Source organism: Chiloscyllium plagiosum, unplaced genomic scaffold, assembly GCF_037043375.1.
Source record: "Chiloscyllium plagiosum isolate Xiang-an unplaced genomic scaffold, Cpla_swu_hap1 HiC_scaffold_31, whole genome shotgun sequence".
Taxonomy (NCBI): domain Eukaryota; kingdom Metazoa; phylum Chordata; class Chondrichthyes; order Orectolobiformes; family Hemiscylliidae; genus Chiloscyllium; species Chiloscyllium plagiosum.
In genome coordinates this window covers 29,984,299-30,000,226 of record NW_028270169.1, presented here as the reverse complement: position 1 = coordinate 30,000,226, position 15,928 = coordinate 29,984,299, and the positions used below count along the sequence as shown (strand labels likewise).

General features: G+C 38.8%; 1 protein-coding gene across 3 annotated transcripts in view; it reads right to left on the bottom strand.

Annotated features, from left to right (window-relative positions):
- appbp2 (amyloid beta precursor protein binding protein 2) overlaps positions 1-15,928 on the bottom strand; it is a 91,735-nt gene that overhangs the window by 11,514 nt on the left and 64,293 nt on the right. For all 3 annotated transcript variants that reach the window (XM_087977385.1, XM_043718527.2, XM_043718528.2), the window contains 6 exons: positions 12,555-12,723; positions 10,992-11,081; positions 9,036-9,103; positions 6,963-7,068; positions 4,993-5,117; positions 4,448-4,533 (listed from right to left, as the gene is read on the bottom strand). In XM_087977385.1, coding sequence (XP_087833511.1) covers positions 4,448-4,533; positions 4,993-5,117; positions 6,963-7,068; positions 9,036-9,103; positions 10,992-11,081; positions 12,555-12,723 — 644 coding nt within the window. The remainder of the gene's footprint in view (positions 1-4,447; positions 4,534-4,992; positions 5,118-6,962; positions 7,069-9,035; positions 9,104-10,991; positions 11,082-12,554; positions 12,724-15,928) is intronic.

The window sequence follows — 15,928 nt, the reverse complement described above, 5'->3', positions numbered from 1 at the left end:
TTAAAAAGGGAGTAAGGCAAAAAACAGAAATTTACAGACTGATTAGCCTAACCTTGGTCGTGGGTAAGATCCTGGAATCCATTGCGAACGATGAGATTTCTGAATAATTGCAAGTGTGTGGTAAAATAAGGCAGAATCAGCATGGTTTCATGCTAGAATTCTTTGAGGAAGTAACAAGCAGGTTAGATCAAGGAGAACCAATGGATGTTAATGGATGTTATCTACCTGGACTGCAAGGAAGCCTTTGACAAGGTGCTGCACAGGACGCTATGGAGTAAGGTAAGGGCCCATGGTGTCTGAGGCAAGGTGCTAGCATGGATAGAAGTTTGGCTGTCTGGCAGGAAACAGAGAGTGGGGATAAAAGGGTCCTTCTCAGGATGGCAGTTCGTGACAAATGGTGTTCCACAAGTCTCAAAGTTGGGACTACAACTTTTCACTTTATGCAGTAATGATCTGGATGAAGGAACAGAGGGCATTATGGCTAAGTTTGCAGATGATACAAAGATAGAAACATTGAGGCGGCGGGGATGCTGCAGAAGGATTTGGAAAGGTTAGGAGAGTGGGCAAAGAAGTGGCAGATGGAGTACAATTGTGGAAACGTGTAAGATTATGCACTTTGGTAGGAAGTATAGAGGCACGCACTATTTCCTAAATAGGGAGAAGTCTGAAGTGCAAAGAGACTAGGGAGTTCTAGCTCTGGACTCCCTCAAGGTAAACTTGCAGGTTGAGTCAGTAGTTGGGAAGGCAAATGCAATGATGACATTTATTTTGAGGACTTGAATATAAATGCAGGGATGTACTTCAGAGGTGGTAGAAGGCTCTGGTCAGACAACATTTGGAGTACTGTGTGTAGTTTTGGGTCCAATGTCTCAGAAAGGATGTACTGGCCTTGAAGCATTTTCAGAAGAGGTTCACAAAAATGGTCCCAGGAATGAAAAGTTTAACATATGAGGAATGTTTGAGGACCTCTGGGTTTATACTCAATGGCGTTTAGAAGGATGAGGGGGATCTAATCAAAGCATACAAAAAGTACTGAGTGGCCTGGACAGAGTGGATTTTGTGAATATGTTTCCATTGGTAGGAGAGACTAAGACCCAAGGGCACAGCCTTAGAGTAAAGGGAAGACTTTTTAGAATGGAGATAAAGGAGAAACTTCTTCAGAGAGTGTGGTGAATCTATGGAATTCATTGCCACAGAAAGCTGTGGAGGCCAGGTCAGCGAATACATTTAAGACTGAAATAGATAGGTTCTGGAGTATCAAAGGGATCAAGGGTTATGGAGAGAATGTGGGAGAATGGGATTGAGAAACATATCAGCCATGATTGAATGGCAGAGCAGACTCAATGGGCTGAATGGCCTAATTTCTGCTCCTACGTCTTATGGTCGTATGTGAATGAAGATACACATGACTGACTCAGTTGGAGAAGTATGTTTATTTTTAACATGCTAGTCATTTTGTACTGATTTCAGCATCTTGGATGAAAAATATATAAATCCTCAGAGTGCTCTATGAATTACAGACCTCACATTCCTAAATCACATCACTTTTTTCCCCCGCCGCAACTAAAATACCAGAACGAAGGAAAGGGCAGACATATTGAATTATTACATCAGCGTTTAGAATGAGAGATGGCATGCCAGACATTCCCAAGGAAACAGATATTGAATAAAAGATGATTCACCAAAATTAATGCAAGCAAGACAGCAGTAAATAATATTAAAATAGGCACCTAAATGTGACTCTCACATTTTTAAAAGAAGAAAACTAACTGCAGTCTAAAGTCCTTTTGAATTAGGAAAATTTCCTTTCGATTGGAAAACTGCAGGTGTTGAGAAGGGAAACATGGGACCCATAACATGAGTTATTGGAACTAGCAATTACAATGAACAATAGTGTGATTGAATGTATTGAAATTTTCAGTTGATCAGAAAAGACTAGCGTTGTAAAAGATGGTCATGTCCAAATGGAATGTTTTGGAGGCAGCCAAGAACTTGAACAGGGAATAACCTCTGGATGTTATTTATGAATTTCAGAGGCACTGGATAAAATATCCATCATTAAAAAACTGTTAATTCACATTAAAAGACAATGGAATCAAAGTCAAATTACTGATCAAGTTCAGAAGTTGACTGAGTGGCAGGTGAAAGAGTACGAATATTGTGCAGTACTCCAATTGGCAGGGTTACCAGTGATAGCCTGCAAGGATCCAATTAGTACCTCAACTATGCTTTTTGGCATGGATATTTCATTAGGCAGATAATTGCTGGAGCAACACTGCCTGGGGTTGTGTGTTGGGACAGTGCAGAACCCAGATGGAGCATATTAGAGTCAGAGGTACGGACGGAAACAGACTGTTCAGTCCAATTTGCCCATGCCAACCAGATATCCTAAATTAATGTAGTCCCATTTGCCAGCATTTGGCCCATATCCCTCTAAACCGTTCCTATTCTCTTATTCATCCAGATGCCTTTTAAAAGTGTTGTAATTGTATCAGCCTCCACCATTTCCTCAGGCAACTCATTCTGTACATGCACCCTCCTCTGCGTGAAAAGGTTGTCCTTCAGGTCCATTTCAAATTATTTCCCCTTAGCCTAAACCTATGCAATTTAGTTTTGGGCTCCCCATCCTGGAGAAAAGACCTTATCTACTTACCTTATGCATACCGCTCATAATTTCATAAACCTATATAAAGGTCACCCCTCCGCCTCTGACGTTCCAGGAAAAATAACCCCAGTTTATTCAGCCTCTCCCTATAGGTCAAACTCTCCAACCCTGGCAACATCCTTGTAAATCTTAACTTCAAGTTTCATAACATCCTTCCTATAGCAGGATACCAGAATTGCTTGCAGTATTTCAAAAGCAGCCTAACTAATGTCCTGTACAGCTGCAACATAAGTTTCCAACTCCGATACTCAATGCTCTGACCAATAAAGGCAAGCATACCAAAAGCCTTCTTAACTGTCCTATCTACCTGTGACTCCACTTTCAAAGAGCTATGAACCTGCACTCCAAGGTCTCCTTGTTCAGCACCACTCCCCAGGCCCTCACCATTGTGTAAGTCCTTCCCTGATTTGCCTTTCCAAAATGCAGCACTTCACATTTATTAATTTAAACTCCATCTGCCAATCCTCAGCCCATTGGCTCATCTGATCAAGATCCCATTGTACTCCGAGGTAACTTTTTTCACTGTCCACTACACCTCCAATTTTGACGTCATCTGCAAACTTACTAACCATACCTCCGATATTCACATCTAAATAATCTATATAAATTACATCATTTATATTCCGTAGGAGATATCTAAAGACATAGAATACAAGGAGTAGAAGAAGTCATTCTTCACATACAAAGCAGTGGTTTGGCTAAACTTGGAGTACTGCAAACAGCTATGGTAATCACCAGGCAGTTTTATTTCAAAAGTATTACAGACTTCTGTACTGTTTACATTAATCAAATAAGTTTTTCACATTAGTTTCCTGCATAATTTTGACTTCTTGGCTTCCATCCAAATATTCTCAAATTGGTAGTAGTAGATATGTGTCAGCTCAAATAGTAGTTCTCAAATTCATTCATAATTACAAATCAGTACACTAATAACTATTCCAAGATAAAATGTTTTGGTTGATCAGACTGAAAATATTGAAAAATGCCACCATGTATTAATTCCATAGAGTGTGTGGACATATATTTATTCTAAAGAATCATGTATGTCTAAACTATCTGAGCCGAGTTTCAACACTTCACAGCACGAGTGAAGACCGGGTATCCTCAGAAGGATAAAAAAAATTAAATTCCTCTATAATTCTGTGTGGAGTTTGCACATTCTCCCAATGTCTGCGTAGGTTTCCTCCCACAGTCTAAAGATGTGCACGTTAGGTGAATTGGCCATGCTAAATTGCCCGTAGTGTTAGGTGAAGGGTTGAATGTAGGGGAATGGGTTTGGGTGGGTTGCTCTCCGGAGGGTTGGTGTGGACTTGTTGGGCCGAAGGGCCTGTTTCCACACTAAGGAATTTAATCTAATCTAATAACACCAGCAAGTTGCTACTATATGAGTAGTATTAGCAGAGGCTTTAAGAAGAGCTTGCCTGACAGATACTTAGCCTATTGGGGAGCATACAGACGCAAAGCACACAGGAAAAAGAATCATACCTCTAGGAAATCTGTTATTTAGTATTCTATTTCGAAGTTTGTTCCATCGTTAGCTTTCCTTTTAAATGTGCATTTTAATGGTCTTACTATTAGAGAAAAAGACAATAGGCTTGCATGTTCTTTGGTGCTATTCTTAAAAATTAAAAGGATAGAGAGCAAAATATTTTTGTTATACAATTATAGTTCCTGCAGACTGAAGTTTACATCTATAGTTCAGACAGATAAGTGTAAGATATTCAAAGTTCAAAAATACTAAGTCATAAGATTTGAACAAACAGTGAATTCTAATAAACAGACCTTTAACCCTTTTAGAAGAAGCCAACAATAAATGGTCTTCAGGAAGGATATGAGTGATGATGTCTATGGCACGTTCAGCATGGAATCTGTAAGGAATCAAAAAGTATATTCTTAACTTTTAAAAAATGAATATTGTTTCCATCAGGATAGAAGACATGTAAACTCCAAAGTTTTACTTCATTTTGTTAAAGTATGGGTGAAGAAGTCTTTGTTTGACAGGGGAAAGGAAAGAGGAAGGAAAGAAAAAAATCTAAATCCAGTTGGAGCAGATGCAGATCCAAATGCACAAATAAATAGTTAAAATAGTATAACCTACAAATATAAGCTCTGATACAAAATATTATATATGACAGATTTACATCCTGATTTACACTGTTCTCATCAGAGGTGAAAACAATATTTGAATTATGTCACTCCTTCTCAATCTAATTAAAATGCTGAAAAAAATGCAAAAAAGTTTCCATTCCAACCGATGAGCATTTTTAACTTGCTCTTTTATTAGCAATAGAAAATAGTGTTGACATGTAACAAATTAGGTAACTTACAGTGCATTGTCAAACTTCCCAGAACTGTACTGATGTACGTAAGAAGAATAGGCCAGGTCTTCATGAGCTGTTGCTACGTGGATGTTCTTGCCTCCAAATACTGACTGCCGGATATCGAGTGCTGTCTATTGTTCAAAGTTAAAGTTTAAAATTAACTTGGATAAGTTGCAACACAACCACTTGTAAAATTCTTTAGACAAAACAGTTGTAAATATCAAAAAAAGAAATATATATACACACTCTCTGTGCCTGCCTAAATGGAGTAAGTCTGCATAACTTTTGAGGTCATGTTATGGCTCAATTGAAAGATCACAAATAGTGAAGCTCAAATCAAGCTGCCATTTGATTAAAATAAAAGAACCCCAAGTTAGAAGACAGCTACAGGTTGTGCCTGGGTCACAAGCAGTTCCTTTCTTGCATCCATTCACAAGTTGATTTGTACGCATGTCAGATCTTTAAAATTACACCCTCAATACAGGATCACATTTGTAAGTAGGATATTTGTAAATTGGGGAACCCCTGTATCGTAATTGAGCAAGTTTTAATGGCTTAAGTCAATATCTTTTTGGCACAGTAGCACTGTTCCAACATTTTCCTATATTAAATTTTCATTGGCTAGCCAATGTCTCAACTGGAGAATTTTAATAACAATGACATTAGTTAGCACTTAAAGAAAATCATGTAATAAAGAGGAAAAATATTCAAAGCCTTCCTGAAAAATAAATATTGACAAAAATGACCAACTGCTTTTTCCTCACTAAAACAAAGACTACATTAATCATTGGTGACTTTAATGTTCATGTAGATTGTCAAAATCAAAGGTAGCCACAAGGAAGAATTAATAGATTGTATTTAGGATAGTTTCCCAGAACAAATGGATCCAACCGTGCATCAGGCTACTTTCGATCTAGCAATGTGAAATAAGGCAAGTTTAATAAATGATCTCAAAATAAAAGATTGTTTAGGAAATTGTGATCATAACATGGTAGAATTTAGCATTCTTGTTGACAGTGATAAAACTTCACAGGCAATTCTGCGAAACCTAAACAAAAATTACCAAAGAATGAGGGCAGGGTAGGCTGGAGTGGACTAGGAAATAAGTTTAGCAGAGGAAAATGGTTGATAAAGAAGACAGCTTGCATTTATATAATCATACATGACAAAGAAAGAAATGGATGAGGCGAGATGGAAGTCACCAAAAATCCTGCACAAGAAATATGTATTGAATGAAAACAAAAAAAAAAAGAGAGATTTCAGGAATGGAATTCCACAGCAAATTAAGCAAGATGTCAGGAGTCACACTATTGGCTCAGGAGGGCAGGAAGTGTTTTCAGTGGAAAGGGGGTTGCTGTATGACTAGAACAATCACAAAGGGGATTAAAAGCATTTAAATTAGAATGAATAGTAACAATTTCAGGTGCAAACAATTAGACTCAATATAGTTTGCAAGAAGATGATAAAGGAAAAATTTGGTCTGGGAGCAAGAAATGGGCAACTGAGGTTTTGAAATGAAATGGAGACAAAACAAATACAGGTTAGTTACAAGCAGGTAGCCACAACTAATTGACTATGAATTGTGGACAAGAATGATGAATATATATACTTAAATATGTTGGGGCTCATCATCTGATATGTAATGGAAGCCAAAGCTCAAACTCGAAAGCGAGACTCAAAGTGATACACTATTGCAGACTAAAGTCACAGGGAAACAATAAAATCCAGTTACAAGTAGAAGTTCCATCTGAAATAAGAGGACAGGATGGATGCATCACTAGCAAAAGGTGTGAGCAAGTATGTGGCAGGACAAAAGTTGTTAGCTTTGGGCTTCCTATTTTTTGATTTAAAGAAAGTACAGCTGATTCAAGAATGAATACAGTCCAATAATATGCTTCCAATTTGCAGACTTAAGAACATAATTGACAATTTAAAATACACCTTAACTGGCAACAAGAAGAAAAATTCCAACATACCTGATAAATAGCAACTGATTGACAAATATTATCTACGTTGAGCAAGTAAAATCCATAATCTAAGAGGGTATCAGAGTATTTGGGATGCTTTTGACCAAAATGCTCCCTACAAGAAAAATGACATTTCTGTAGTAAATATTCAAAACATGCAATGGTGTTTGAAATACTAAAGTACGTTGAAACGAAAAAGCAAGTCCTCTGCTTCAACAAAAGGGCAAATGTTATTAATACTATCTTATCAAAACTGTCTTTGCCTCTCATTTAATTTCTATACCTGTTTTGTAAAGCTTATTTTTTTGTTCACGGTTTCTTCATTTCAGGTATAACACTTCTTCAGGGAGGAAAGGTTATACCTGAAATGTTGACTTATCAACCTCATCATGCTGCCTGGCTTGCTGCATTCTTCCAGCTTCCTGCTTGTCTACTCTGCATTCTAGCATCTGCAGGTTTTTTTTGTCTCTATCACTGTCTCTTCATGTCCAGTTTATTTTGTTTCTTGTTATCACAGAAACTGCAACATAATGTACATATAAATTTAAAGGTGGAGGCCATTCAACCTTCAAGTCTGCTCTGCCATTCAAAAAAGATAACAGCGGATCTGATCAGTAATTATTTAACTCTTGACTAGCCAAGCAGTCAAAAGGTAATCTACTACTGCCTTAAAGATACAGTAAGACTGTCTCCATTGTCCTCTTGGGAAAGTGGTTCATCTCGGACTTAAATAGAAGACTTTTTAAAATTCTACAGCCGAGTTCTCATCTCTCCCACAAGGGGAAATATCCTTCTAGCATCCATTATCAAGTCCTAGCTAGATCTTAAAAGTCTCAATAAGATTATCTTGTGCTTCTCTAAATTGGACATACTGTCAGCCAGGAGAAAGTGAGGACTGTAGATGCTGGAAACCAGAGTTGAAAAACGTGGTGCTGGAAAAACACAGCAGGCCAGGCAGCATCCGAGGAGCAGGAGAATCGACGTTTCAGGCATAAGCCCCTCTTCAGGAATGAGGCTGGTGTGCCAAGCGGGCAGCCTTACCAACTTTTTAAGTCAGACAGCAATCCTCAATCCAATTATCAGTTGACTGTTAACTTTCTCATAATTATTTCCAATACTCTAATATCCTTTCTTAGATGCGACCAAAATTTAGAGTTAGTTCTCCAAATATGGTCTTACCAATGCCCTGTCCAGATGTGGGAAAACATTCGTTTTTATATAGCATTCCCTTTGCAATAAGCAACTGCATTCTATTTGTGTTTCTAATAGCTTGTTATATGTATCTCACAAAATGAGCATGCAAATACATCAGGAGATGTAGATCACCTTGTACTTGGATTCTGCAACTGTTCCCTAATTAAATAATTTGCTTTTTTGAAAAAAAACTGTTCCTGCCAAAGTAGCTAAGTTCATAATTTCCTACACTGTATTCCAGCTACCAATTTTTGTCACTCAACTTAATCTACCTATGTCCTTTTCCTAATTCCTTGCGTCCTGTTCACACTTTACTTTCCTACCTCTCTGTGTCAAAGATCTGTGTCAAAGTAAAGAGTAGCACATCAGTCAATTCTTTGTTAAGAAAATGCATTCACAGGATGTAGGTATCGGTAGCTCGGCTACTATTCGTTGCCCCATTCTTAATTGCTGAAAGGGCAGTTGAGTGTCAACCACATTGCTGTGGCTCTGAAGTCACATGTAAACCAGAACCACAGAATGCCAGATTTCCTTCCCTGAAGGACATTAGTGAGCCAGATGGGTTTTTATGACAATTGACAAAGGTTTCATGGTCACCAGTAGATTCTTAATTCCAGATTTTGTTTTATTGCATTTAGATTCCTCCATCTGCTTTAGCAGGATTTGAATCTGGGTTCCTATAACAGTAGCAGAGTTCCTGGATCAAATAGTCTAGCGATGTTATCACTAGACTATTGCCGGCTAAGTTGTTGGTAGGACAGTTAAGTAAAACGTAACAGAAAAGTGATTAGGACAGACATCAGTCTGGCTATTACTGACAAGAAGATCTAAGAGAACCCTGTAACTTAGATTAAGATTCTCTCGAATTGTGTTTGCATGGAAACTTACCGCGCTAAATACACAGCATGTTTTATTAACTGCTCTGCTTTCTTGAATTCCCGTTTCACTACGCAAGCCTAGGGAACAGAAATAATTCAATTACAAAACTGCAAATGACTTGATTTTAGTATCCCTAATAATGTGAATTAGATTCAGTTATACAGCACAGAAACAGATCCACTTCATCCATGACGACCAAGTTTCCTAAACTGTACTAGTCCTATTTGCCTGCTTTTGTCCCACATCCCTCTTAATTTTTCCAATCCATTTACCTGTCCAAATAGCTTTTAAATGTTCTAATTATACCTGTCTCTACCACCTCATTCCATACAAGAACCACCCTCTACACAAAAAAGTTATCCTTCAGATCCCTTTTAAATCTTTCCCATTTCACCTTAGCCCTCGCCCGCTAGATTTGGACTCTCCTTGAGGAAAAAGACCATATCTATGTCCCTCATGGTTTTATAAACCTGTATAAAAGGTCACCCCTCAATCTCCTATGTTCCAGAGGCAAAAAAGGTCCCAGCCTATTCAGCCTTACCCCAACAAAAACTCTCCAGTCTTGTTAACATCCTTGTAAATAGTTTTTTTTGCACCCTTTCCAGTTTAATAACATCCTTCCAAAGCATAGCAATGAGAATAGTACACAGTATTTTAAATGTGGTCTGACCAAATGCTCATACAGTCATAACATGACATCTCAACGCCTGTACTCAGTGCTCTGGCCAATGAAGGTAAACATGCCAAACGTCTTTATCATCTTGTCTACCTGTGACCTCACTTTCAAGGAACTATGCATCTGAACCCCTTAGGGTCTCTGTTCAGCAACATTCCCCAGGACCCTACCATTAACCATAAAGTCCTGCATCGGTTTGTTTTATCAAAATGCAACACGTCTCATTTATCTAAAATAAATTCCATCTGTCATTCCTCAGCCCAGTTGATCTCTTAGATATGAGTTGTACTCTTAGTTAACCTTCTTCACTGTCCACTAAACCAATTTTGGTGCCATCTAACAATGCCTCCTATATTCTCATTCAAATCATTTATCTAAATGACAAACAAAAGGTGGACCCAGTACAGATCCCTGTGGAACACCACTGGTCCCAGGCCTTTGGACAAAACAAAAAAATCTTTTTTTTTCCTCAGAATTTATCACACCTCATGAAAATTGTAAATGCAATGAAAAAAGATGATACAAATTCCCATTACCATCAGTAATTAATTTTCCATGTATCTTGTTTTAAAAAAGAAACTGCAGGAAGAGAATAGTGTCTTATTCTTGTTTTGGAGGCATTACATGTGGTGCACATAAAGGACAGGAATTAATTTTATATTTGTGAGGAAAGCAATTTGTAACTCAGGTAAAACGAATAGAAGATATGGTATTAAAAAGGATATTTGGAAAATGGCTTATGTACTCTACTCCAGAATACATACTAGAACATTAGATAAAATTTGCCAGGATGAAATTTCTTTGTTAATGAAAGAAAATTATAGACGATTACTACAGAAACTTTATAATGTTAAAGGCACTATGTTTCACTACTCAATCCTTCCTGGAAATTTTCATTACATTTATTTAGTCCCAAGCAACTCATGGATCTGTATGTTCCAGATACAGAACATGTTAAATCTGCAAGTTACAACTGAATTTTGTTATTGAAAGAATTAAAAACAAAAATAATACTTGTTTCTTCCTTTCACATCATGAAAAATATCCCAACTAGACAGATGTGTTTAACTAACTACACCTGACACTAATTAATCAGAGTAAGATTAAATAAAGTGCATATCATCACACCAATTTGTAGAACAAAAGAGGAAAGTACATTTGTTATTTTTTTGAAGATGATGGCTTAAAATGTTTAACAAATTAGAACTTTCAACAATTAAATGTTTTGCATTTTTGTCTAGACAACTTCAAAATGCATCAACTATACCTCATAACTGCAAATTACTCACTTTTGAAGCTTGCCTCAAAACATCAACTGCTACTTTCACGGGCAAGCCAACTGTGATTTCCTTCATGGCTTCTACACACCACTTATAAGCCTAGAAAAACAAGTGCATGGTAATTACCATTTAAATAGGATATACAACACTTGTCAACTTTCTACTATACTGTAGTACATTAATACTAACTCCAATAAGGTAGGATATTGCACATAATCAAGATTACACTACAATACACACTTCAAGTTCATTAAGTGGGAAATGCAGGAGCAATCCAGTGCATAGTGGTACTATAAAACACTTCCTAAAGTAACTTGGCTACTTGAAATCTTAATGCTCTCACTCTGATTACAACATCCACCACTCTAGCCAAACCTAAAAATGGTAACCATCCTAGTCAAAAGGTATACCAAGTCCCGATAAAGAGATGACACTACTCAATGCCTTGACCTTTAAACATAGATGTAGACTCAATCCTTTGATCTTCCCAGGAAGTTAGCACAATATCCCCAAGAAAGAAAATCTACATTGTAAACATACCAATCACATTTGCCTGCTTATACTACTTTAAAACCAGTTCAAAAGCATCTGTGAAAATAAACTTAGATAAAAGACAATGTAACAGTAGTGAGGGGTACAACACAATTTCAGGCAAGACATTAGTCGTAACCTCATTTCAACCACAACTTTGAGATGTCCTGAAGATGTGAAAAGTACAATATAAGTGATCTTCATTCTTTTTTGTATATCCACGCTTGTATCTCAATAACTTGCGCTCTTAGGTTGTTACGGTCAAGGCCCACATTAGAGACTTGAGCAAATAATCTAGAGTTTGTCATTGCAGCATAAAGGCAATATGTTTCTGGCTTTTTAAATGAGGCAATTAAAATCCTGGCTCTGATTTTGTTTTTACTTAAGTCCACTTGAAAGAACAAAGCAACATTGAAATAATGGGAGGCTCTCTACTGCTCATAATCAATATCTATTCCTCAACTAAGTCCACAAAATGATTATCTGATTCCCTGCTACTTGTGGAACCTTGCTCTGTGCAAGCTGACTACATGTTTTCCTACATTATAACAGGGAATGCACTTAAAAACTATTCTCTGATACATTTTGCAATGTTATAAGGATATGGAAACAAGCTTGTTTTCTCAAACACTTTGCAAATCAAAATTTCCAAAACCTTTAAACCAAATTTGAAAATCTGTATCTTGATAATTCTATCCAAACACTATAGTGACAAATCGTTCAAACATGGTACTTCAAATGTACTATGGTGAATTTATAAGTCAGTTTACAGTACTGATATGAACAAATATCTTACATTCATTTTCTACTCTCAAACATAATTACTCACACAGTGCAATAGAAGCAAGCAGATCAGGGGGCATCCAAGAGAAATGAATACATGAAACTTCTGTTAATTTTCTCCTTACTATGTCAAGGCACTGGATCAATTTTCACTTACTGTATAGGGTGAGATCAACTACTGCAGACTTTACCTGACGTAGACCACACACACACACATTACAGACATCTTGGTCATCAACTCCAATATTCTGAACCTACCTCATCATAATGACTTTTAGCAAAGAGTAATGCACATAGCTCTCCAAAGAGTGCTGCTCTATTTGCCTGGTGACCATGTTTTGCCAGTTTATCGATGTAGGTTTGGGCGAGTTTGTAGGTCTCTTCCCCCAAGTGGTACTTACAATTGCCATTGCGCACGTGGAGTAACCTTGAAACCAAACAAATTAGGAGTCAGCAATCATAATATCTGAAAGACATAACCCAAAATCTATTACTCACAGTGATCATTTTTAGCACTTTTCATCAAAGGTTACTGATTGTAAAGAAAATCCCAGGCCACCAATGTTCTTGCACTGATAGAACAAAAGTGATGTACTGAAAATTGCAAGGAAATTTGGACATATGAGGCATCCGAGAGAGACCTGGATAAGTTCAGAATTATTTGATTAAGGCTTAAAGCTTCTACTTGATTAGAACATAGAACATAGAAGAGTACAGCACAGAACAAGCGCTTTGGCCCACGATGTTTTGCCGAGATTTAATCCTAATGTCAAATATAATAACTTAACCTATGCACCCCTCAACTCACTGCTATCCATGTGCATGTCCAGCAGTCGCTGAAATATCCCCAATGACTCTGCTTCCACCACCACAGCTGGCAACGCATTCCATGCATTCACAACTCTCTGCGTAAAGAACCTACCTCTGATGTCTCCTTTATACCCTCCTCCTAATATCGTCAAACTATGACTTCTGGTACCAGTCAATCCTGCCCTGGGGAAACGTCTCTGGCTACTGATTATATATATTCCTCTCATTATTTTATACACTTCGATCAGGTCTCCTCTCTTCCTCCTCCTCTCCAGAGAGAACAGTCCGAGCTTATTCAACCTTTCTTCATAAGGCAAGCCCTCCAGTCCAGGCAGCATCCTGGTAAATCTTCTTTGCACCCTCTGTGCAAAGAAGCCTCTGTATCTTTCCTATAGTAGGGCGACCAGAACTGGACACAATATTCTAAGTGTGGTCTCACCAGCGACTTGGAGAGCTGCAGCAAAACCTCATGGCTCTCAAACTCGATCCCCCTGTTAACGAAAGCCAAAACACTATATGCTTTCTTAACAACCCTATCCACTTGGGTGGCAATTTTGAGGGATCTATGTACTTGCACACCCAGATCCCTCGGTTCCTCAACATTGCCAAGAATTCTGTCTTTAATCCTATATTCAGCATACGAGTTCGACCTTCCAAAATGCATCACTTCACATTTATCCAGGTTGAACTCTACCTGCCATTTCTCTGCCCAGCTCTGCATTCTGTCTATGTCGCGCTGCAGCCTGCAATAGCACTCTATACTATCGACGACACCTCCAACCTTAGTGTCACCTGCAAATTTACTAACCCACCCCTCAACCTCTTCATCCAAGTCATTTATAAAAACTACAAAGAGCAGAGGCCCAAGAACAGAGCCCAGCGGGACCCCACTCAACACTGACTTCCAGGCAGAATACTTCCCATCTACAACCACTCTATACCTTCTGTCAGCCAACCAATTCTGAATCCAGATAGCCAAATCTCCCTGTATCCCATATTTCCTGACTTTATGAATGAGCCTACCATGGGGAACCCTATCAAATGCCATGGGGAACCCTATCAAAGTCCATATACACCACATCCACTGCTCGACCCTCGACCTATCTTGTCACCTCCTCAAAGAGCTCAGTAAGATTTGTGAGGCATGACCCGCCTCTCACAAAGCCATGCTGACTGCCTTTAATCACACTATGCTTTGCCAAATAGTCATAAATCCTATCCCTCCGAATTCTTTTCAAAACTTTGCTGATCATAGACGCAAGATTGACTGGTTTGTAATTGCCAGGGATTTCCCTATTACCCGTTTTGAAAAAAGGAACAATATTCGCCTCCTTCCAATCCTCCAGTACGACTCCTGTGGAGAGTGAGGAGGCAAATATTCTCACAAGCTTAGCAACCTACTTTCTTGCATCCCAGAGCAGACTAGGATAAATCTGGTCTGGCCCTGGAGACTTATCAATTTTAATGTTTTCCAAAATTTCCAGCACATCAACTTCAATCAATCTTGATCTGGTCAAGACTGCATCCCAGATCCTCTAAATTTTCATTTAGAGCAAGTTCCCTTTCCTTGGTGAAAACTGAAGCAAAAAACTGATTTAGGGTTTCCCCTATCTGCTCAGACTCCACGCACAAGTTCTCTACGCTATCCCTGATCGGCCCTACCTTCTCCCTGATCATTCTCTTATTCGTCACGTATGAGTAAAATGCCGTTGGGTTCTCCCTAATCCTAATTGCCAAGCCTTTTTCATGCCCCCTCCTGGCTCTCCTCAGCTCAATTCTGAGCTCCTTTCTAGCTAGCCTGTAATCCTCTAAAGCTGTGCTAGATCCTTGCTTCCTCCACCTCACATAAGTTGCCTTCTTCCTTTTGACGAGAAGTCCCTCTGTTCTCGTCATCCAAGATTCCTTAATCTTACCCCTTTCAGAGGAACAAATTTGTGCATCACTCGCAACAACTGCTCCAACTGTCTGCTGTGCCCTTTCTGTGGAACAATTGCTCCCAGTCTGTACTTCCCAACTCCTGTGTGATAGCGTCATAATTTCCTTTTTGCCAATTAAATATCTTCCCTCGATAACTGCTCCTTTCACTCTAAGGCTATGCTAAATGTGAGGCAGTTTGATCACTGTCACCAAAGTGCTCTCCCACCGCGAGATCTGACACCTGTCCTGGCTCATTGTAGAGCACCAAATCCAAAGTGGCCTCTCCCCTCGTCAGTCTGTCTACATACGGAGTAAGGAAACCCTCCTGAACACACCTGACAAAAACGGCTCCATCCAAACCATCTGCACTTAGGAAGTTCCAGTCGATATTGGGGAAGTTGAAATCACCCATAACAACCACCCTGCTACTTTTGCACTTTTCCAGAATCTGCTCACCTATGAGATCTTCAATCTCTCTACTGCTATTAGGTGGTCTGTAGAAAACCCCCAATGCGGTGGCTGTTGCCTTGCTGTTCCTAACTTCCACCCATACTGACTCAGTAGACAAACCTTCCTCAACAACCTTAGTTTCTGTAGCTGCGATGTACTCTCTGATTAGCAATGCTACACCCCCTCCTCTTTTTCCACCCTCCCTGTTCTTTCTAAACGTTCTAAACCCTGGAACGTCAAGCAACCATTCCTGCTCTTGTGAAACCCACGTCTCTGTCATAGCCACAACATCGTAGCCCCAAGTACTGATCCATGCTCTAAGTTCATCACTCTTATTTAGACACTCCTTGCATTAAAACAGACACACTTTAACCGATCCCTTTGTTTCATTGCGTGAGAAGCCTTCCTGATAGATTCAATATATCCCGTCACTGTCCCCTCTGCAACTGACCCCC